The 23,173-nt window shown below is 44.4% G+C and overlaps 1 protein-coding gene, 1 non-coding gene and 1 pseudogene across 2 annotated transcripts; 2 read left to right on the forward strand and 1 right to left on the reverse strand.

Annotated features, from left to right (window-relative positions):
• Positions 1–22,265, reverse strand: LOC104681860. Its single transcript, XM_030926678.1, is given in 16 exon segments — positions 1–73; positions 75–256; positions 335–493; positions 1,296–1,472; positions 1,873–1,936; positions 1,938–1,943; positions 2,023–2,077; positions 3,877–3,958; positions 4,031–4,239; positions 5,659–5,792; positions 19,793–19,909; positions 19,982–20,068; positions 20,587–20,669; positions 20,941–21,019; positions 21,938–22,057; positions 22,192–22,265. Coding segments are annotated over 16 exon segments (1,701 nt in total).
• Positions 10,534–10,659, forward strand: LOC115896697. The gene has a single exon (XR_004056601.1). It is a non-coding gene; the product is annotated as a small nucleolar RNA SNORA27 (small nucleolar RNA).
• LOC104681847 lies at positions 12,359–13,208 on the forward strand (annotated as a pseudogene).
• Positions 22,266–23,173: the final 908 nt, after the last annotated feature.

A 23,173-nucleotide genomic window follows, 5' to 3' on the forward strand; every position in this document is an offset into this window, starting at 1 on the left:
CTAGGACCCTCCAGAATGAGGAGACAGGAAACTTCCTCTAAAGGGTTCCTGATCAGGTTTTTCCCCAGGACGGTCCAGCATGACTGTCCCCAGCCTAGTCTGCACCCTGCTGAAGTTGCTGGTTCTGAGCTTGGAGCTCCTGATTCTGTGTGGCCAGGTTGATGGCTTCTTCCAGGATGCCCGCCAGCAGGCTGCAGTGACGATGCTCTGTGGTCATGGCCCGCTCCTCCCACTGGCCCTGCCAGGCTCGAAATACCTGTACCCAGATTCAGAGATGCCTGTTACTCAGCCAGCCTTGGAGCCAGCTCAAGGCCTGCCCTCCATCCCCACTAACCCGCAGCACATGGTGTGTCTGAGCTCGAGTGGCCTGCACATGCAGGTCATAGAGGGCTGCCAGGTCCTGCTCTGCCATGTCCCGCTCTTCCTGAAGGGCCTCCAGCTGGAATCTCAGCACCATCTGTTCCTGCTGCCATCTCTGCCTCTCCTTGCAGGCCTTCAGTGATAACACATACTCTTTGTTGAGTGCCACCTGTGTGCCAGGCTCTGTGCTAAATACTTTAAGTGTATTATTTTATCCAATAACAACCATATGTGGCATTGTCATCTTACAGATTTGACAACAGTGAATCAGAGAAGTGATCTAACTTGCCCAAATTCTCATGGCTAGTGAAGGTCAGAGCTGACATGGCACATGCCTTTCAATGGTTTGCAACTCTCCTTGGGGTAAAATCCAAAGCCAGAGCTGTGGCACACACTTGTCTCTTTAGCCTTGCTTCTGACTACACACGTGTTCAGCTCCAGCCAGATTGGAGAATTTGCAGTTTACAGGACCCACTTTGCCATTGCTTCCCTCTGAACCTTTGCTCTGTTTTATCTTCTCTGAGAACATGTCACCACTCCACCCACCCCCACCACATACACATGTTATGTTTCTTAATTTGTTCAAATAAGTTGTATCTATGAGTGCCTTGATGTGATGAGCAGTAACTGCCCTTGTGAAGTTCAGTGTCCAGTGAATTCCCCTGGCTGATTTCTGCCTGCCCTTTAAGGCTCAACTTAGATGCCATCTCCTCTGATCCACTCCAGCCTGGATCAGATATGCCTTTTTGGTCCCACATGCCCCTAACTCCCCAGTCCCATCACTTAGCACTGAGAATTGCCTCATCTATCCCTGAGAAGTCTGTGAGGGCCATGAGAGAGTATGAACCAGTCAGTTGTGACTGATGATGGATCCCAGCCCTAGCACAGTGCCTGGACCAATTAGAGCCTCAAGTCCTCTATCTGACTCTCCTTACCTCCTCTTCAGCCACCAGGTCTTTGATCTGGTCATCTGCCACCTCCTCCTTCTGTTCCAAATGCTTCAGCTTCTCTCGAATCCAAATTTGGTGCTGCTCCCTCAGTCTCTGCCTCCGGGCCTGGGCCAAGAAGAACTGCAGGGCCACATCTGGTACCTGCTGGGCTCGGTCAGAAGTCTATGTTTGTGCACAGATTTAGGACCAGAGCCCAGCTTTTCCAATGCCTCATCACCAGGGCTGCTGCCAGAACAACATCCAGGACCTAACTGGCCTGGAAGAGCTTGTAGCATGGGCAGAGACTCAGGAGGCCATGGTGGGGAGAGGAAGGTAGTGGCTCTGCCAAGAGGTGCCATAGTGCCCCTAAGGATCCTATACCCTTAATCCAGTAAGTAGGAAAACAGTCCCTCCCCATGGCCCTCCCTTAGGGGTCTAGTCACCCTCAGGTCCTTTATTTGTCAAAAGCTTCACATTTCTCCTTGATATTGGGGCAGGGTAAGCAGGGGCACATTAGCTGGGCTCTGCAGCTCTTCACTCCCCCTATGGCTTCCAGTCATTCCTGGGGTACATGAGGTATTACCTGTTCCTTAGGGTGCCTGAGAGGATTCTTTTGGTGGAGCCCACACCTTAGAGTTGCCGTTCTTCCTGCCACTAGAGGAAAATGTAATGAATCACACCAAAGGCAGAGAATACCTCCCACTCCTAGCTCATCCCCAAGTCCCAGACCCACCTTGGGGCTCTCCCTCGAGGCATGGGCTCTGGCTTACTGGTGACTCTATCACCTGCTGAGAAGATATTAGAAGTGACCATTCCACACCTTTTCTCCCAGGACAGTGTAGGTTAAGATCAGGGCTTGGAAATCAGACAGATCATGATCCCAGCCCCTCCTCTTCTTAGCTGAATGACCTCGAGCAGGTGACTGGCCTAGTCTCCATGTGCTTCTCTATCAAATCGAGCTGATAAAAGTTGTAGAGAGAATGAAATGAAGTACTGCACTGAAAGCACTTAGCAGTAAGGCTCTTGCTCAATAAATAGGAGCTACCATGCCTGATTCCCAAGCCCCAAGGCTGTAAAAACAAGTTGTAAGCAATTATGAAAAAAGAAGAGAAAGGCCAGAAGAGGCTGGACAGAGACAGGGTTTCAACCACCCTGTGATAAATCATGGAAGACCAGAAAGGCCATGCAGCCTAAGGAGATGAAAGAGCACTAGATTAGGAGTCTAAGGACTTGAGTGTGATTATACTTTTGCTGCTTCCGATTACACCTGTGACCCCAGGCTCACAGGTCTCACATCTTGTTCTTTTTTATGACAGAGTCTCACTGTGTCACCCAGGCTGGAGTGCAGTGGTGCAATCTCAGCTCACTTCAACCTGCGCCCCCCGGGTTCAGGTGGCTCTCCCACCTCAGCCTCCTGAGTAACTGGGACTACAGGCATGGGCCACCATGCCTGGCTAATTTTTGTATTTTTGAGTAGAGATGGGGTTTCACCTTGTTGGCCAGGCTGGTCTTGAACTCCTGGCCTCAGGTGATCTGCCCATCTCAGCCTCCCCAAGTGCTGGGATTACAGGTGTGAGCCACTGCGGCCAGCCCTCTCACATCTTTTCTTTTCTCTTTTTTCTTTCTTTCTTTCTTTCTTTCTTTCTTTCTTTCTTTTTTTTTTTTTTTTTGAGATGGAGTTTCACTCTTGATGCCCAGGTTGGAGTCCAATGGCCTGATCTCGGCTCACTGCAACCTCTGCTTCCTGGGTTCAAGTGATCCTCCTGCCTCAGCCTCCCAAGTAGCTGGGACTACAAGCATGCACCACCACACTAGGCTAATTTTTGTATTTTCAGTAGAGACAGGATTTCTCCAAGTTGGCCACGTTGGTCTCAAACTCCTGACCTCAGGTGATCCGCCCACCTCGGCCTCCCAAAGTGCTGGGATTATTGGCATGAGCCACCATGCTTAGCCTCACGTCTTTTCTTTAAGCCTCAGTTTGCTCACCTGAAAAGGACACAGTGTTCTTTCCTGCTTAAAATACTTCTGTGGCTCACCTGTGACCTTTAAGACAAAGTCCAAACATCTCTGTTTTACAAAGCCCTGTGTGACCTGGCCCCTGCTGTCCTCTCCAGTCCTTCTCTCCTGACTCTCCCTCAAGTTCTGTTCTCCAACAAATTGAGCTGCTTGCACTACCTCAAGGGGACCAAGCACTTTCTTGCCTCTGAGTCTTTGCCTGTCATTCTCTGCCTTCAGGTTGTTCACTCATCTTTGTTGACCTCCTTCAGGAATCACTTCCTCCATGAAGTCTTCCATCCCTCTCTTGCCAAGGCTGACTTAGATGCCCCACAGAACTCTGTTTATAAGGCTTTCAGAGCACCAATGATGGTGGTGCAATTGTTTCTTCCCAGGAGATTATAAACTCCATGAGGGCAGGGAATTCCCAGGGCCTATGTGGCACTGGGCCCAGCACACAGTGGGTGGTCAATAAGTGTTTGGGAATCAATAAGTCAATGAATGAATGGAGGTCTTCCTCAAAGTGCTTTGGAAAGAAGACAAGAAGGCAGACACAAATGTGGCTCCCAAAAGGGTGAATGTGAAGACATACCTGTGGTTCTGGAAGCCTCATCGCCTCGCCTGGCTCCTTGGAGCATCTTTCTTCTTGGGTGCTGGCTCCACGCTTTTACCACCTATGGAGAAAGGATTCAAGGTGGGTACTGGCCATGGCTGGCCCAGATGCCCTCCGGCTTCACCTTGCTCACCTCTAACTCCCGCAGTGCCCTTCTCAGCTGGCTTAGCCCACTGTACATCAGGGTGTCCTCAAGAAGGCCTAAACGCAAGGGCCTCAGGCCAGCCCGGCGGGCCCGAGCCTCTTCTACTGCATCCCACAGGGTGGGCCTCACCTGTTTCACCTGCATCCTCCTTCTTGAGGCCCCCAACAGAGCAGCCTGGAGCAAACTGAGGGAGCTACCTAGTAAAGGGACACTCCAAGTGAATTACTCCTTCCTGTGGACTCCAAAGCACGCTGCCTGTGATACTTTTACTCTTTGTTAGTAGTACTATTCATAAAAATATCTAACCCCCACTAGGCTTTTACATGTGCTTGATGACACTTCACTAAGGCTGTTCATGGATTGCCTCTTTTTATCCACACAACGCTCCAATCAGGCAGAAGCTCCAATCTATCCTGCCTCCCCCGACGTTTTCCAGATGAGGCAATAGAAGCTCAAAGAGGTCAAGCAACTTCTTGGCAAGTGGCAGAGCCAAAACTCAAGCCCATGCCCTTCATCATGATATCAAACTGGCCTGAAGGTAAACAGGTCTAGCCCTCACTGCTTTATCCTTGTGGATGTGAACTGCTCTAACTTATCTTCCTCATTCCAAGGGACCTTGCACAGGGGAGGTCTGGGAACTTGCTAGCCAAATGAATGTGTGTTTGTTGATTTTGGAGACGAGGGCCAGACATTTTTTACTCTTTTATTATGGAAAATTTCAAACATACACAAAGTATAGGAAATCCTGTGTACCTGTCACCTAGCTTTGACAGTTATCAACTCATGCCATTTCTGTTTGATCAATACCCCCACCTCGACCTCCCCGAAATCCCTGACATCATTACATTTCAGAGGCTTGATTTTTTTTCTTTTTTTCTGCCAGCATCTACATTAAGGACACAGAGGTTTTATTTTTTTTATTTTTTTTATTTTTTTGAGATGGAGTCCCGCTCTATCGCCCAGGCTAGAGTGCAGTAGCACGATCTTGGCTCACTGCAACCTCTGCCTCCCAGGTTCAAGCAGCTCTCCTGCCTCAGCCTCCCAAGTAGCTGGGACTACAGGCGCCCGCCACCATGCCCAGCTAATTTTTGTATTTTTAGTAGAGATGGGGTTTCACCATGTTGGCCAGGCTAGTGGCCTGGCCAGCGAACTCCTGACCTCAGGTGATCTGCCCACTTCAGCCTCCCAAAATATTGGGATTGCAGGCATGAACGACCGCACTCAGCTGAGGCTTGATTTTTAACAGGTTTATGAAAATAGGAGACTCCCTTCTCTTCTCTTATCTCTCTCTCTTCATCTATAAATTAGGCCTGCCTCTCTTTCCTTATTTGTAAATTATATCTGCCTCATGGGGTTTTGGTAAGAATCAAAGGCATTTGTGCAAAAATGCTTGGTAAGTGGTTTAAGGCCTCTGAAGGGTGAGGGGTTACTTTCACTGTTGACCTGGCTTTGCCTCTCCAGTCTCTGTCAGCCTAGGCACTCTGGGGCCCTCTTGGAGGGTCAGGCTCTCTCTCTGGGCTGGAGTTGGGGCTGAGGTTGATTGGGTGATGGGTGAGGCAGGCCTAAGGACAGATCTCAGAGCTTCCCAAAGAACCCCACACTCTCCCCCTGGCCACCTTGGGGGTCCAGGTGAAGAAGCAGGCCACTGTAGTTGTTTCCTTCCAAAAGCTGTGAGACAATCCATGGCAAAGAGCCCTCCGCCTCCTCACCAACAACTTCACCAGCCAACACCCGCAGCAGGGGGCAGTCTCTGCAAGAGAGAGAGGAAGAAAGGCGATGTCCACTGGTGGATGGGGAAAGAAACTGGACAGAGTTACACTCTGATGGAAAGGGCAACTATTTCCAGAAACTTTTGTGCATTACCAGACAGATTTGAAACATCGTACAGATCTCTATTTTATTAGTATTACTTCTTGAATTACAAAAGTAATACATTCTCCATGGGCATGGTGGCTCACACCTATAATCCCAGCACTTTGGGAGGCCGAGGCTGGCAGATCACTTGAGGTCAGGAGTTCGAGACCAGCCTAGCTGACATAGTGAAACCCCGTTTCTACTAAAAATACAAAAATTAGCCAGATGTAGTAGCACACACCTGTAATCCCAGCTACTAGAGAGGCTGAGGCAGGAGAATTGCTTGAACCCAGAGAGCAGAGGTTTCAGTGAGCCAAGATCATACCACTGCCTGCCCTCCAGCCTGGGCAATAAAGTAAGAGTCTGTCTCAAAAATAAAAACAAATTTTAAAAAAAGAAGTAATAGATTCTCATGGTAAAAAATTTAAACTGTGTACCTGACAAGTGACTTGTACCCAGAATATATAAAGAGCTCTTACAACTCAATAATAGAAAGACAACCCAATTTTAAAATGGGCAAAAGAAGATGACATCAGTGAAAATCACAGAGTAGGGAACTCCAGGAGTCCATCTATCCCCAGAAACACCTAGCAAAAATGGCCAGAAACAACCTTATTTTAACTCTGAAAGATAGAGGTTTACAGCAACCAATGCTTAACCAGGAGAGGCAACTTAAACATCGTAAGAGATCTCTGTGGTGTTTTAACTTACCCTCGCTCCAACCCCTCCCCAGCACAGGCCTAATCTTGAAGACAGTAGCCCAAATTTCTGGTGGGGGTTCCTGGTTAGGGAGGGAGCAGAGAAGATCTTGTTCCCAATGAATTGTGTTTATCGTTTTTGATTGTCCAGAGTTTCCCCCCAAGAACTGATGAAAGGGAATTCTCTTTGCTTCACCTATCTCAGAACTCTCTCAAGGCAGAGCAGCTACACAGAGGATGTTCCCTGGAAACTGTTGAAGAACAAAAGAGCAAGGCACTGCTGCCTGAAGCAAAAATAACAGTTGAGGCAAACAATTGACACCCTGAAAGACTGGGAAAAGTTTGAAAATGATATTTTTGGGAGAATAAGGGCTTCAAAAAGTTCCCATGTGTACCAGAGAGAGTAGAAAGCACACCCAGGGTAGGACTTATGTCCAGAAAAGGCCCAATAAGACAATGAGCTTTCATCTCTGTCTGGTCTTTGGGCTCAGCACAAGCAGGAAGTGAAGGCTAAAACAGAGCTGTAAATTGCCTGGCTAAGTTTAGGAGTGACTCCACACAGCCAATCTGCAAAGACCTGGAAAATTTTTTCTTTATCTTTTTTCCTTCCTTCCTTCCTTCCTTCCTTCCTTCCTTCCTTCCTTTATTTATTTATTTATTTATTTATTTATTTATTTATTTATTTATTTTTTAATTTTTTTGAGACGGAGTCTCGCTCTGTCGCCCAGGCTGGAGTGCAGTGGCCGGATCTCAGCTCACTGCAAGCTCCGCCTCCCGGGTTTACGCCATTCTCCTGCCTCAGCCTCCCGAGTAACTGGGACTACAGGCGCCCGCCACATCGCCCGGCTAGTTTTTTTTTTTTTTTTTTGTATTTTTTCAGTAGAGACGGGGTTTCACCGTGTTAGCCAGGATGGTCTCGATCTCCTGACCTCGTGATCCACCCGTCTCGGCCTCCCAAAGTGCTGGGATTACAGGCTTGAGCCACCGCGCCCGGCCCATTTATTTATTTTTTTCATATTCTTCTTTATTATTTTCGTTTCTTTTTTGTTTCTTTCTTCTTCCTTTTTAAAAAACAAAACAAAACTTTTTTTTTGGTCGCAGGCATTTAAGGAATTCTATGTTAGGTCACTGGCTAACAACTAAAATAACAAAATGAAGGCTTCAGTGAATACAAAGAATACAGTCTTTGGGAAAAAAAAAACCCACAAAGATAAAGAGAGAATCTTGAAAACAGCAAGAGAGAAGCAGTTTATTATGTGTAACGGATCTTCAATAAGACTAAAAACAGATTTATCCCCAGAAACCATGGAGATAACATAAAGTTGGCCCTTTATATCCATAGGCTCTGCATCTGTGGATTCAAGCAAGCATGAATCAAAAATATTTGGGAGAAAAATGGTTTTGTCTGTACTGAGCATGTACAGACTTTTTCTTGTCATGATTCCCTAAACAATACAGTATAACAATTTACATAACATTTACATTGTATTAGGAATTATAAGTAACCTAGAGATGACTTAAAGTATGTGGGAGGATGTATGTAGGTTATGTGCAAATACTATAACATTTTATATTTTATTTTTATTAGTTTTTTTGTGTGTGTTGTTGTTGTTGTTTTCCTTTTTAGATAGAGTCTTGCTCTGTCACCCAGGCTGGAGTGCAGTGACGTGATCTCAGCTCACTGCAACCTCCACCTCCTGGGTTCAAGCAATTTTCCTGCCTTGATCTCCCCAGTAGCTGGGATTACAGGCACCCACCACCACGCCCAGCTTATTTTTATATTTTTGGTAGACACAGGGTTTCACCATGATGGCCAGGCTGGTCTCAAATTCCTGACCTCAGGTGATCCACCTGCCTTGGCCTCCCAAAGTGCTGGGATTACAGGCGGGAGCCACAGTGCCCGGCTAATTTTTGTGTTTTTAGTAGAGACGGGGTTTCACCATTTTGGCCAGCCTGGTCTCAAATTCCTGACCTCAAGTGATCCACCCACATTGGCCTCCCAAAGTGCTGGGATTACAGGTGTGAGCTGCCGCACCCAGTTATTTTTATTAGTATTTTTTTTAGATAAGGTCTTGCTCTGTCACCCAGGCTGGAGTGCAGTGGTGTGATCATGGCTTACTGAAGCCTTGACCTCCTGGACTCAAGCTATCGCTTCAGCCCCTCAAGTAGCTATTATTACTATTTTTTACAGTCTTTTTTAATTTTTATTTTTTTGTAGTGACAAGATCTCACTATGTTGCCCAGCCTGGTCTCAAACTCCTGGGCTCAAGCAATCCTTCTGCTTTGGCCTCCCAAAAGCTGGAATTACAGGCATGAGCCACTATGCCTGGCCCACACCATTTTATATAAGACACTTGAACATCTGTGAATGTTGATACCTGTGGGGGATCCTGGAGTGAATCCCCAAAAAGATATAAAGGGACAATGGTATTTAAAGTGCTTAAAAAAAAATCCTGCCAATCAAGAATTATATATCTGGCAAAATAATACCCTTCAAAATGAAGGCAAAATTATGACACTCCCAGATAAATCAAAGCTGAAGTAATTCATCATTAGTAGACTTGCCTTACCAAAAATGCTGAAGGGAATCCATCAACCCAAAATGAAAGGATACTAGGCAGTAACCTGAAGCCATATAAAGAAATAAGGGGCCGGGCGCGGTGGCTCAGGCCTGTAATCCCAGCACTTTGGGAGGCCGAGGCGGGCGGATCACAAGGTCAGGAGGTCGAGACCATCCTGGCTAACACGATGAAACCCCGTCTCTACTAAAAAATACAAAAAATTAGCCGGGCGAGGTGGCGGGCGCCTGTAGTCCCAGCTACTCGGGAGGCTGAGGCAGGAGAATGGCGTAAACCCAGGAGGCGGAGCTTGCCGTGAGCTGAGATCCGGCCACTGCACTCCAGCCTGGGCGACAGAGCGAGACTCCGTCTCAAAAAAAAAAAAAAAAAAAAAAAGAAATAAGGAACAATAATAAGGTAACTACACGTGTAAATATAAAAGCCCATAATATTGCATTTTTTGTTTGTAACTCCTCTTTTTTGCCCATAGGATTTTAAAAACAAATGCATAAAACAATAGTTGTAAACCTATGATAATGGGCACACAATGTATAAAGATGTAATTTGTGACACTAGCAACATAATGGGAAAAGATGCAGATGTATAGGGGTAAAATCTTTATAGATATTGAAGCTAAGTTGGTATTAATTCAAGCTGGATTGCTATATAGTTTTGTTTGTTTGTTTGTTTGTTTTAGATGAGGTCTCACTATGTTGCCCAAGCTGGTTTCAAACTCCTGGGTTCAAAATATCCTCCTGCCTCAGCCTCCCGAGTAGCTGGGATTACAGGTGCATACCATTGTGCCTGGTGAGACTGTTTTAAATTTAAGATATTAGCCGGGCGCGGTGGCTCACGACTGTAATCCCAGCACTTTGGGAGGCTGAGGTGGGCGGATCACAAGGTCAAGAGATCAGGACCATCCTGGCCAACATGGTGAAACCCCATCTCTACTAAAAAATACAAAAATTAGCTGCACCTGTAGTCCCAGCTACTTGGGAGGCTGAGGCAGGAGAATCGCTTGAACCTGGGAGGTGGAGGTTGCAGTGAGCTGAGATCACGCCACTGCACTCCAGCCTGGAGACAGAGCGAGACTCTGTCTCTAAATAAATAAATAAATAAATAAAATGTAAGATATTAATTGTAATCTCCAAAATGGCCACAAAGAAAATAAGTGGGGTTTTTTTGTTTGTTTGTTTTGTTTTTTTAGACAGGGTATCACTCTGTCAGCCAGGCTAGAGTGCAGTGGCATGATCACGGCTCACTGCAGACTCAACTTTCCAGGCTCCAGTGATCCTCCCACTTCAGCTTCCTGAGCAGCTAGGACCACAGGCTTGCACCACCATGCCTGTCCAATAGAAAAATAACCTTTAAAAATATGGAAAAACCCCCGTTCACTTTTTAAAATGGATTTATGTCTTTATTGCTCATTAATTGGGGCAAAGGAAATATCCTTTTAAAACTCAGGCAAACTGAGTGTTTGTCTTGTATCCTGTCAGAGGAAAGAAATTGAAAAAGAAAAAAAAAGGAAAAATTATCAAAAAGGTAATGTGAAAAAAATCAACACAGCACATTGCAAAAAATCAATTAAATACAAAAGGCAATATTAGAGGAATTAAGAAACAAAAATATATAGCCAAATAGCAAGATGGCAGGAGTAAGTGTTTGTTATTAGTTGATTACTTTAAAGGTAAATGGAATAAACTCCCCAATTAAATAACAAAGTTTGGAAGAATAGGTCTTTTTTTTTTTTGGTTGGAAGAATAGATTGAAAAAAAAACCCATAATTTATCTATGTGTTGTCTACAACAGACTCACTTTATTTTCTTTATTTTTTTAAGAGACAGGGTCTCACCCTGTTGCCTAGGCTGGAGTACAGTGATGTGATCAAGGCTCACTGCAGCCTCAACCTCCCGGGCTCAAGTGATCCTCCTGCCTCAGCCTCCAAGTAGCTGGAGCTATAGGTGTGTGCCACCATACCTAGTTATTTTTATTTTTTTGTAGATATGGGCTCTTACTATGTTGCCTAGTCTGGTTTCAAACTTCTGAACTCAAGTGATTCTTCTACCTTGGCCTCTAAAAGTGTTGGGATTACAGGCATGAGCTGCCATGCCCAGCCAAGACCCACTTTAGATCCAAAGACACAAATAGGTTAAAAGTAAGAAGATGGAAAAAGATATAAAAGAGTCTGTAGTGGCTATATAAATATCACACCAAATAGACTGTAAGTCAAAAACTGTTACAAGAGACAAAGAAGTACATTATATATTCATAAAAGGTTCAACTCATCAAAAAGATAAAACAAATATAAACATGTATGCACCTGACAAAAGACCAAATATGCGAAGCAAAAGTGGACAGAAATGAAGGGAGAAATAGATAGTTCTATAGTAATAGTTGGAGACTTCAATACTTTCTTTCTTTTCTTTTTCTTTTTTTGAGAAAAAGTCTCACTATTATTGCCCAGGCTGGTCTTGAATTCCTAGGCTCAAGCAATCCTCCTGCCTCAGCCTCCTGAGTAGTTGGGATTACAGGTGCATGCCACTGCATCCAGCTTCCCCAGTTTCAGTACTAAGTAGAACAAGTAGACAAATGATCAAAAAGGAAGTAGAGGACTTAAGTAACACTAAACAATTTAGACCTAAGAGACATGTTTAGAACACTCAATCCCAAAATAACAGAATACACATTCTTCTGAAGTGCGTGGAACATTCTCCAAGGTAGACCATATGCTAGGCCACAAAGCAAGTGTCAATCATATTTAAAAGTTAAAATCACACAAAGTATCTTCTCTAGCCATAGTGGAATAAACTAGAAATGAGTAACAGAAGAGAAACTGGAAAATTCACAACTATGTAGAAATTAAACAACCAATGGGTCGGAAGAGAAATCACACAGAGAATTAGAAAATACTTTCAGAAGAATGAAAACAAAAGCACAACATATCAATACTTACGTGATGAAGCAAAAGTAGTGCTCAGAGGGAAATTTGTAAGTATAAACACCTACATGATAAAGGAAGATCTGAAACCAGTAATTTAACTGGACACCTCAAGGAACTAGAAAAAGAGAAAAATAAACCCAAAGCTAACAGAAGAAAGAAAAGAATAAAGATCCAAACAGAGATAAATGAAAAAGAGAATATAAAATAATAGAAAATCAATGAAACCAAAGTTGACTCCTTGAAAAAAAAGTTTTAAATGAGCAGGAGTGGTAGCTTGGAGCCCCTGGAGGAGAAAGAAACGCAGATTGCTGCATGGTTAAAATAAATATTTGGAGATCATCCCATTCCACAGTATGATGTGAACCCACGGACCACAGAGATTTTACATCACCTTTCAGAACCCAACAGGGTCCGGGACAGGGATGACTACCTGGTAATAGAGGACTTGAAGCAGAAAGCAAGTGAATACAAGTCAGAAGCCTAGTATCTTCAAGACCTTCTCATGGATAGTGTGAATTTTTTCCCTGCCAATTTCTCTAGCACTGGTTCCAGGTATCTGAATGCTTTGGTTGACAGTGTGGTGGCCCTTGAAAGAAAGGATGACTTACTAGCTAGTTTTATCCTTGCAGTGAATGATTTGACCTCTGATCTCTTTCGCAACAAATCCGAAGGTGAAGAAATCAAGATTGAACTGGAAAAACTTGAAAAAAATCTAACTGCAACTTAATGTTTGAAAAATGTCTACAAGAGGATCTCAAGAAAGCAGAGGTTGCATCTGTCCACAGAAAGGGCCAAAGTGGATACTCGTCATCAGAACATGAACTTTCTAAAAGCAAAGTCAGAGGAATTCAGATTTGGAATCAAGGCTACAGAGGAGCAACTTTCAGCCAGAGGCATGGATGCTTCTCTGTCTCATCAGTCCTTAGTAGCACTGTCAGAGAAACTGGCTAAATTAAAGCAACAGACTATATCTTTGAAGAAAAAATTTGAGTCCTATTTAGACTTAATGCCGAATTCCCCTCTTACTCAAGTGAAAATTGAAGAAGCAAAGCAAGAATTAGACAGCAATGAAGCTGAACTTACAAGGAGAGTAGACATGACGGAACTGTGACAATAGCCAAAGTAACATCCTTTTCCCTAACAAAGTAAAATGAATAGGACTTTATAGAGTTTTTTTTCCTCTTGGCGTTTCTTAATAACAAAATTTTCTGTGTTCATAGATTACAGAATGTCATAATTAATAGAATATGGTTTCTTACTGTGTATTGCATTTTTGTTCCCAAATACATAGTTTTCATATTAAAAAGGCTTTTCTCTTTTTTTTTTTTTTTTTTGAGTCAGAGTCTCTCTGTGTCGCCAGGCTGGACTGCAGTGGTGTGATCTTGGCTCACTGCAACATCCGAATCCCTTGTTCAAGCAATTCTCCTTCCTCAGCCTTCCTAGTAACTAGAATTTCCACCACGCCAACATGCCCAGCTAATTTTTGTATTTTTAATAGAGATGGGGTTTCACCATGTTGACTAGGCTGGTCTCAATCTCCTGACCTTGTTATCCACCCACCTCGGGCTCTCAAAGTGCTGGGATTACAGACATGAGCCACTGTTCTGGCCAAAAAGGATTTTCTCTTTAAAAAAACTTAAAAATGGACAAACTTTTAGCTAGATTGACTAAGAAAGACAGAAGACTCATATTACTAACATTAGAAATGAAAGTGAGGACATTGCTACCAACCTTACAGAAATAAAAACGATTACAAGAGAATGCCACAATTATATACCAACAAATTAGAGAACTTAGATGAAATGGACAAATTCCTAGAAACACACAAATGACCAAAACTGACTCCAGAAGAAATAGAAATTCTGAATAGACCTATACCAGGTAAAGAGACTGAATCAGGCTGGGCACAGTGGCTCACACCTGTAATCACAGCATTTTGGGAGACCGAGACAGGTGGATCATGAGGTCAGAAGTTTGAGACCAACCTGACCAACATGGTGAAATCCCAACTCTACTAAAAAAATACAAAAATTAGGTGGTCATGGTGGTGCGCACCTGTAATCCCAGCTCCTCGGGAGGTTAAGGCAGGAGAATCACTTGAACAAGGGAGGCAGAGGTTGCAGTGAGCTGAGATCATGCCACTTTATTCCAGCCTGGGCAACAGAGCGAGACTCTGTCTCAAAAAAAAAAAAAAAAAAAAAAAAAAAAAAAAAAAGGTGAGATTGAATCAGTAATCAAAAACTTCCCAACAAAGAAAAACCCAGGACCAAATGGCTTCACTGGTGAATTCTAGCAAACAGTTGAAGAATAAGTAACACCAATTCTTCTTACACTGCTCCAAAAACTAGAATAAAAAGGAAGACTTTCTAACTCATCCTATGAGGCCAACATTGCCCCAATACCAAAACCAAAGACAACACAAGAAAATAAAATTACACACTAATATCCTGTTGAATGTAGACACAAAAGCTCTCAAGAAAATACTAGCCAATGGAATCCACTGAGTATTAGAAGAATTATACATCATGACCAACTGAGATTTATCCCAGGAATTCAAGGGTAGTTCAACATGAAAATAAATCAATATATAATATACCACATTAATAGAATATAGAAAAAATCTGAGGATCATTTCAACTGATGCAGAAAAGCCTTTGACAATATCCAACATCCCTTCATGAGAAAAATACTCAACAAAATAGGAATAAAAGGGAAATTTCATAACATGATTAAGGGCATATATAGAAAAACCGACAGCCAATATCACAAGCAATGGTGAAAGACTAAAATCTTTCCCCTCAGATCAAGAATATAAGTATGATTACTATCACCACTGCCATTCAACCTTGTATTAGAAGTTCTAGCCAGAACAATCAGGCAAGAAAAAGAAACAAAATTATTGAAATAGGAAAGGAAGAAATAAAACTATCTCAAGTTGCAAATGATATAATTTTATATACAGAACATCCTAAAAAATCCATGTCCAAAAAGAACTATTAGAACTAACAATCAAATTCAGTAGTTGCAGAATACAAAATCAACGTGCAAAAATCAGTTGTATAGCCAGGTGTGGTGACTCACGCCTGTAATCCCAGCACTTTGGGAGGCTGAGGCAGGTGGATCATGAAGTCTGGAGTTCAATACCAGCCTGGCCAAGATGGTGAAACCCCATCTCTACTAAAAATACAAAAAAAAATTAGCTGGGCATGGTGGCAGGCGCCTGTAATCCCACCTACTCAGGAGGCTGAGGCAGAGAATTGCTTGAACCCAGGAGGCGGAGGTTGCAGTGAGCCGAGATCATGCCACTGCACTCCAGCCTGGGCAACAGAGCAACACTCCATCTAAAAAAAAAAAAGAATCAGTTATGTTTCTTTTTTTCTGTTTTTTGATAGGGTCTAGCTATGTCACCCAGGCTTGTATGCAGTGATGCAGTCAAGGTTCACTGCAGTCTAGACCTCCCATGTCAGCCTATTGAGTAGATGAGAGTGCAGGCATGCACCATCATGCCCAGCTAATTTTTTAATTTTTTGTAGAGACGAGGTCTCACTATATTGCCCAGGTTGCTCTCAAACTCCTGGGCTCAAGCAATCCTCCTGGCATGGCCTCCCAAAGTGCTGAGATTGCAGGCATGAGTCACAGTGCCCAGCCTAAAATACTTACTTTCCATACACTAGAAATGAATAGTCCAAAAAGGAATTTTTTTTTTTTGAGATGGAGTCTCACTCTGTTGCCCAGGCTGGAGTGCAGTGGTGTGATCTCAGATCACTGCAACCTCCACCTCCTGGGTTCAAGTGATTCTCTTGCCTCAGCCTCCCAAGTAGCTGGGACTACAGGCACCCACCACCACACCCAGCTAATTTTTTATTTTTAGTAGAGACGGGGTTTCACCTATGTTGGCTAGGCTGGTCTCGAACTCCTGACCCTAGGTGATCCACCCACCTTGGCCTCCCAAAGTGCTGGGATTACAGGTGTGAGCCACTGCGCCCGGCCAGGAAATTTTTTAAATTCCACTTCTAATAACATCAAAAATAATAAAAATACTAAGAAATAAATTTAACCAAGGAGGTGTAAACCTTATACCCTGAAAACTGCAAAACACTGCTGAAGTAAAGAGAACTTAAATATATGAAAAAACAGTCTTGGCCGGGCGCGGTGGCTCAAGCCTGTAATCCCAGCACTTTGGGAGGCCGAGAAGGGCGGATCACGAGGTCAGGAGATCAAGACCATCCTGGCTAACATGGTGAAACCCCGTCTCTACTAAAAAATACAAAAAACTAGCCGGGCGAGGTGGCGGCCGCCTGTAGTCCCAGCTACTCGGGAGGCTGAGGCAGGAGAATGGCGTGAACCCAGGAGGCGGAGTTGCAGTGAGCTGAGTTCCGGCCACTGCACTCCAGCCCGGGTGACAGAGCGAGACTCCATCTCTAAAAAAAAAAAAAAAAAAAAAAGAAAAAAGAAAAAAAGAAAAAACAGCCTTGTGCTCATTGTTAATGAATTGGAAGACTTAATATCATGAAGATGATAGTATTCCCAACAAATCTAGAGATTCAATACAATGCCTATCAAAATCCCAATGGCTTTTTTTTTTTTTTTTTAGAAATGGAAAAGCCAAATCCTAAAATTCCTATGGAATTGTAAGGAGCCCTGAATAGCCAAAACAATGATGAAAAGAAGAACGAAGTTGAGGGCTGGACGTGGTGGCTCATGCCTGTGATCCCAGCACTTTGGGAGGCCGAGGCAGGTGGATCATTTGAGGTCAGGAGTTTGAGACCAGCCTGGCCAACAATGAAACCCTATCTCTACTAAAAATACAAAAATTAGCTGGGTGTGATGGTGGGCACCTGTAATCCCAGCTACTCAGGAGACTGAGGCAGGAAAATCACTTGAACCTGGGAGGTGGAGGTTGCAGTGAGCCGAGATCACACCATTGTACTCCAGCTTGGGTGACACAGCGAGACTCCATCTCAAAAAAAAAAAAAAAAAAAGAAAAGAAAAAAATATATATAGTAGCCAAAAGTGGAAACAATCCAAATGCCCATCAATGGATGAATGGATAAACAAAATATGGTAGGTCCATACAATGGAATATTATTTGTCAATAGAAAAGAACAAAGAATAAAGTTCTGATTCACACAAGTGGATAAACCTTGAAAACATTATCCTAAGTGAAAGAAGCCAGACAGGAAGACCACATATTGTATGGTTCCATTCACATGAAAAGCCCAGAGTAGCAAATCTACAGAGTCAGAAAATAGATTCGTGATTGCCTTGGGCTGGGAGTGGGTGGCAGAATGAGGAATGCTTTCAAGCATTCCTTTCTGGGGTTTCCTTTCTGGGGTGACGAAATGTTCTAAAATTAGATAGTGCTGATCAATGCACAACGTTGTGAATGTATTAAAAAACCACAGAATTGTACATTTCAAAAGAGTGAACTTCAGTGTGTGTAAATTATATGTTAATAAATGTTTTTTTTTTTTTTTTAAAAGAAGTATACATGATAAAAGAAAGAAAAGACTTTAAAGTAGTTTGGAATTTAGGGTACATTTTCCTCTTCTTTTTTGTTTTACTGCAATTTGTTTTCAGGTACTTCTGAGTTTGGCAACATTTCCATGACATTACAAATAAGCAAGCTGGTTTGAAATAACTATTTCCTGTCATTACTTCGTATTTTCATAACTTTAGAGCACTTGAGTAAAGGATGTAAAGTAGGACCTGAAGATAAGATTTTTTGGGAATTTCCCAGTCTTGGCTTTGAACATTTAGGTTCTTTCCAAGTTTTCAATCTGATAGCTCAGAAGATATATAAGTAGCTGAAAAGGAATTAGTAATGTAAAAATTTAAAAAGTGGTAAAAAAGAGTCTGAAAAATTAGACAAAAATGCTTGAAGATGCTATTTGCAAAACTGTCCCTGGTGTATCAATATGTGATTTCTTAACCCCAAAGTAAGGTTTTTCTTTGCTATTATTTTACTATCATTTATTGGAGTCTTGAAGGGCCTAAAATGTATACCTTATTCCTTCTAACAGCAGCATCTCCTTCTAATTTGTGAGTGTGTTGTCCAGGCTTTAATTAGAGAGGAAGAACCAGTGTTTTTCGTATATATACAAATTTGTTAAAGGAAATGGCTTACAAGATTGTGAGTGTTGGCTAAGTAAGTCCAGAATCAGGGAGGTCATGGGCACAGACCACAAGTGTTGTCTATGAGCAGTCAGGAGGGAAAAGAGTGAGCAGAATGGAACTCCACAGGCACAAGTACAGCAGATGCCACTGCCCATGAATGGAATTTCTTTTCTTTTTCTGGGAAGCTTCAGCTTTTAAGGCCTTTTTAGGCTTCTGCTTTTAAAGCTTTTCAACTGATTGAATCAGGCTCACCCAGATCTTTCAGGATACTCTTAATATCCATCACATCTGCAAAATACCTTCATAGCAGCACCTAGCTTAAATAACTAGGGACTTCCACTGAGCCAGGTTGACACATACACACACACACACACACACACATCCCACACACACACACACACACCATTACAGTGGGTTTATCGGTAAATTTCTTCACCAGTTTCCCATAACTGGGCATTTGGTTTACATTCTTGTTGTTGCTGTTGTGTTTATAGACCTATTTAACATTATACTTACAGAAGCTTCTGTGGGGAGTTTTCAGTTTATGAATAAGGACATCACGACCATCAGTTACAGTGAACTGCCTAAGCTGTTCTCTTATGCTGTGTACCATTAAGAATAAAAGAAAGTTTGTTCTTTTTCTGAATTGCTGTCACAGATGTGACGTGCTCTGTGGAAGCTAAGGAACATCTAAGCTACTTTAATGTACTCTCACTTAAGTCATTTAAAGATGGACAGAAGTACTGAGAACTAAGTAAATATGACAATAAGAAGTGGGAATGGCAGGGCCTTAGGTGCTCACCTGCAGACCAGAGTGCTCTGTAGGGCCAGGCTGTGCCCCAAGCACGTCTGGGGTGTGTGGCTGGTGTCTGATACACATCTCAGAACACAGAGTAGAGCAGAACAGAATCAAACAGCTGCTTCAATACATGCCAGTGTTGCTTTTCCATAGAAATAAAAAGTGATCAATTTAAAATTACATGATATTTTGTTGTAAATAATAGCTATTTTTATTAAGGTTATCTGCTAATAATAGAATGAAGATAAAATACATTTAACTTTTGCATTAAAAAAAAAAACTGTCCCTGGTGCACTTATCAACATATTAAAAAAAAAAAAAAACAGTGGCTAGAGATATTTATTTATTTTTATATTCATTTCTATTTTTTGAGACTCACTCTGTCACCCAGGCTGTAGTGCAGTGTTGTGATCATGGCTCATTGCAGCCTCAACCTCCTGGGCTCAAGCCATCCTCTCACCTCAGCCTCCTGAGTAGCTGGGACTACAGATGTTGCGCCACCATGCCTGGCTGATTTTTTTGGGTATTTTTTATAGAGATGGGGTTTTGGCAGATTGCCCAGGCTGGGAAATATTTATTTTTATTTATTGGTTTCACTAATTCTCTATCCAGTTGCTTTTGACCACGTCATCTGCCAACAATGGGGCTTAACTTGTGTTCTGGAATGCTCTTATTATGGAGTTGAGGACAGGAGAGACTTTGATGCTATCTTGGGCCTTTCCCTCTGTAATTCAGCTCCCCACCTCACCCTTCAATGCAGTCAGAAGGCCACTTCAGACTTACGGGGCTCCTGGGAGCTGCAGGATCCGTAGAGCCCCTCGCCACACACCTTGGGTCCCAGGCTCCTCAGGAGGGTCAGGCCCTGGGCAGGACACGATGAGAGTGAGCAGACAGCAGGCCCTGTGGAGAAAAGGGTGGACTCAGGCCCAATGCCTAGTGGGGAGGGGGTGACAGATACTCTCTTGTCCTCACCTGCCTTCACCCGCGGTGGCCTGCAAGTACAGCTCTGAGGCAGCTTTTGAGTCAGACATCTCCACTTCAGTGGCATCTTCTACCACCCTGGAGGAAGCAGAGGCTGAGCTCAGCTCCAAAGGACAAGGTTCTGTCCAGCCCCCAAGAACCTCTATGTGGGGAGCCCTTGGAGGTCCCCATAGCCTGTAACCTCCCTAAATGTTTCTCATCCTCATGATTTTATTTTCCCTCCTGTGAACAGGGTAGTTGGGATCACTCCCATTTTACAGATGGAGAAACTGAAGTCCTGCTTAGTGAGATGCTCAAAATCACCCAGTGTGACAATGACTGAGTCGGGACATGGGGCTGGGGAATAGAGTTGAGGTGGTGTAAGTTGAAGAGGTGTAAGTGGGGTGAGGGCAGTGAGAGGGATGAGCACATGAGATGAAGGAAGAGGGTAGGAGGGGATCCTGAGAGCAGCCCTTGACCCTGTAAGCATGACCCCAAGCTCAGAGCTTTCTTCCCCTGGGGTGGCAGTGGGTGGAGATCCCAAAAGCTCAACTTCAGTGAGGCAGCCCTGCCTTAAGATAAGCACCCTCAGACTCCACTGGGCCCTGAACACTTACAAGCCCAGAGGGGCCACGTCCAGCACCGATAGGTTCTCCACCCCTGAAGAGAGCAGGTCCTGGGTCCTTCCACTGGGGCTGAACTGGGTTCACACAAGCACACTTGTTACAAACTGAGCCTTTCCCTACTTTCAGCTCATATGATCCTCCTGGGGTCTAAACATGGCACCATGAATTCAGCCTTTTTGCAGTCAGAGGAAAGGAGAACTCAGAGAGGCACACTCATGCCGGTGAGCAGCAGAGTGAGGCTGGACCCACGCTCTCTGGCTCCCCATAAACCTCGGGCTCCTTCTGCAACATCACCCTGGTCCTGGTTCCCAAGTCCCACTCTCTCCCCTCCCACAAGGGTCTCACCTGCACCAGGCTAAGAGTGCTAAGCACAGGATCAGAGCAGGCTGAGGGGCAGAGCTTCCTCAAACAGTATCTGCAGCAGCTAAAGTAGAGAAGCATTCAATAAGGATTAAGAAATAATGAATCTGTCCTTCAACATTTCCTGAGAGTGAAGTCTGTGTCATGCCCCATACTACTGGGGACATGGTATCCAGGACAGAAACAGCACCAATCTTCATGCTCATAGCAAGCTGGAAAGTGAGCAGACATTCTCAGTGGGACCTGCTGTTTGCTGCACAGGGATCCACGACAAGTTCTGAGGCAGCTATTTTAGTTTGGGGGCATTTTGATGAAGCCCCCACTCTAAAGCTCCCAAGTTTGTAATTAGTATCACCAGGAACTGTGAAAATCAGATCTCCTTGGATATTTGATCTTTTCATGCCACCCCTCTCTAACCGTCACCCTATCAGCCCCAGCCTCCCATCTTCCTTTATTTTAATTTTTATTAAAATTTTTTTTTTTGTTTTTGCCTTTTTTTTTTTTTGATGGAGTTTTGTTCTTGTCGCCCAGGCTGCAGTACAGTGGCATGATCTCGGCTCACTGCAACCTTTGCCTCACAGATTCAAGTGATTCTCCTGCCTCAGCCGCCCAAGAAGCTGGGATTACAGGTGCCCACCACCACACCCAGCTAATTTTGGTATTTTTAGTAGAGATGGGATTTTGCCATGTTGGCCAGACTGGTCTCGAACTCTTGACCTCAGGTGACCCACCCACCTCGGCCTCCCGAAGTGCTGGGATTACAGGTGTGAACCACTGCACCCAGGCCCTTCCCACCTTCCATGACCTCCCAGTAGCTGCATAAATTGACCCTGGCAAAACATCCTGCGTGGACCCACAGGGTGCTTGCTGTAGGAGCCCCAGTGAGGGCTGATGTGGGCAGGGAAGATTCTCAGAAGTCTCGGGGGGAGGCAAACCCTGAGCCGCATGAGGCCTGTGCCCTGGTGGCTCCTCTGGGACTCACCTGAGGCACAAGTCGGGATGCCTCTGTTTCCCTCCCCCGGAGCAACAGGGCCACACTGTACCCTCGGCCCACAGGGCCCAATGTGGACTGGACATGTGCCAGCAGCTCCTGCTCTGCCTCCTGCAGGGAGACACAGGCACAATCCACTGACTCGGGTGCCCTGAGCAAAGGAGTTCTAGAGGCAGCTGGCACCCCAGGATCCAGGGGCCTGAGGTCTCCTACCCTCCTTTCATCACCCTCCCAGACCTCCTTACCTGAGCAGCATCAGGGCCCAGGACTCTGTCAAAGGTGAAACTTTGTTCCTGTGGGCAGGGCTGGGGTCGATCATGATATTCCCATCTTCCCCTGCACTCCCTGCCCCACTCCCCTTCCCCTCACCTGTCCCCTTCCCGCTGCCACACACACAACGCCCATCCACCTGAGTTTCTAGAGTCCCAGGCTGAAGCAAACGGAGGTTTGTGGGCCCCACCAGGAGTGTGGGGCTACTGCTGTCCTCAGGGCCTGAGAAAGGTAGACTGCATATCAGCTTTCATGAGGAAAACTGGCTCTGGGATTCCTGAGTCCTGCCCTCAACCTTTGCCTCAGTTTTCCAACCTAAGCTGGCCTAACCCTCCCCCTCTTCCAAGAGACTCTCCTGTACTACACTTCCTCTGAAATGTGGAGGGCTTCTTACCTGATCCCCTCCCTGACTCCACTTCTACCACCACAGTCAGCATGGCATGTAGGTTGGGAGAGACCATGAGGGCCACTGCGCTCACCACCTCTCCACAGTCCACGGCCTCTATGCCTCTCAGCTTTCCCTCAATAATTCATGAATCTCATCTGAGGGCTAGGGAGGGGTGGCTCTGGACCTCGTAAACTACATTCCCTTCTCTTGTGAGAGAACACTGCCTAAGATTCTTTTATTTTTTTCCTTTTTTCCTTTTATGAAAACTTTCAAACACTGGAGAGAATGGTATAACGAACCCCCAGGTACCCAGCTTCAGAAATTACAAAATTCTGGCCAGTCTTACTTCTTTTGTTCTCCTCCCATCCCCAGCGGATTATTTGGAAGCAAATCTCAGACATCCTGGTATTTTATCCATAACTAGTTCAGTATACCAGTTAATTTTAGAACGTTTCCATCACTTCATAAGGAAATGTGGTTCCCTTTAGCTATTACCTCCCTAACCCAAACCCACTGCACCCCCCAACCCTAAGTAACTACTCATCTATTTTCTGCCTTTACAGATTAGC

The sequence above is a fragment of the Rhinopithecus roxellana genome, chromosome 3 (genome assembly GCF_007565055.1).
Source record: "Rhinopithecus roxellana isolate Shanxi Qingling chromosome 3, ASM756505v1, whole genome shotgun sequence".
Taxonomy (NCBI): Eukaryota; Metazoa; Chordata; class Mammalia; order Primates; family Cercopithecidae; genus Rhinopithecus; species Rhinopithecus roxellana.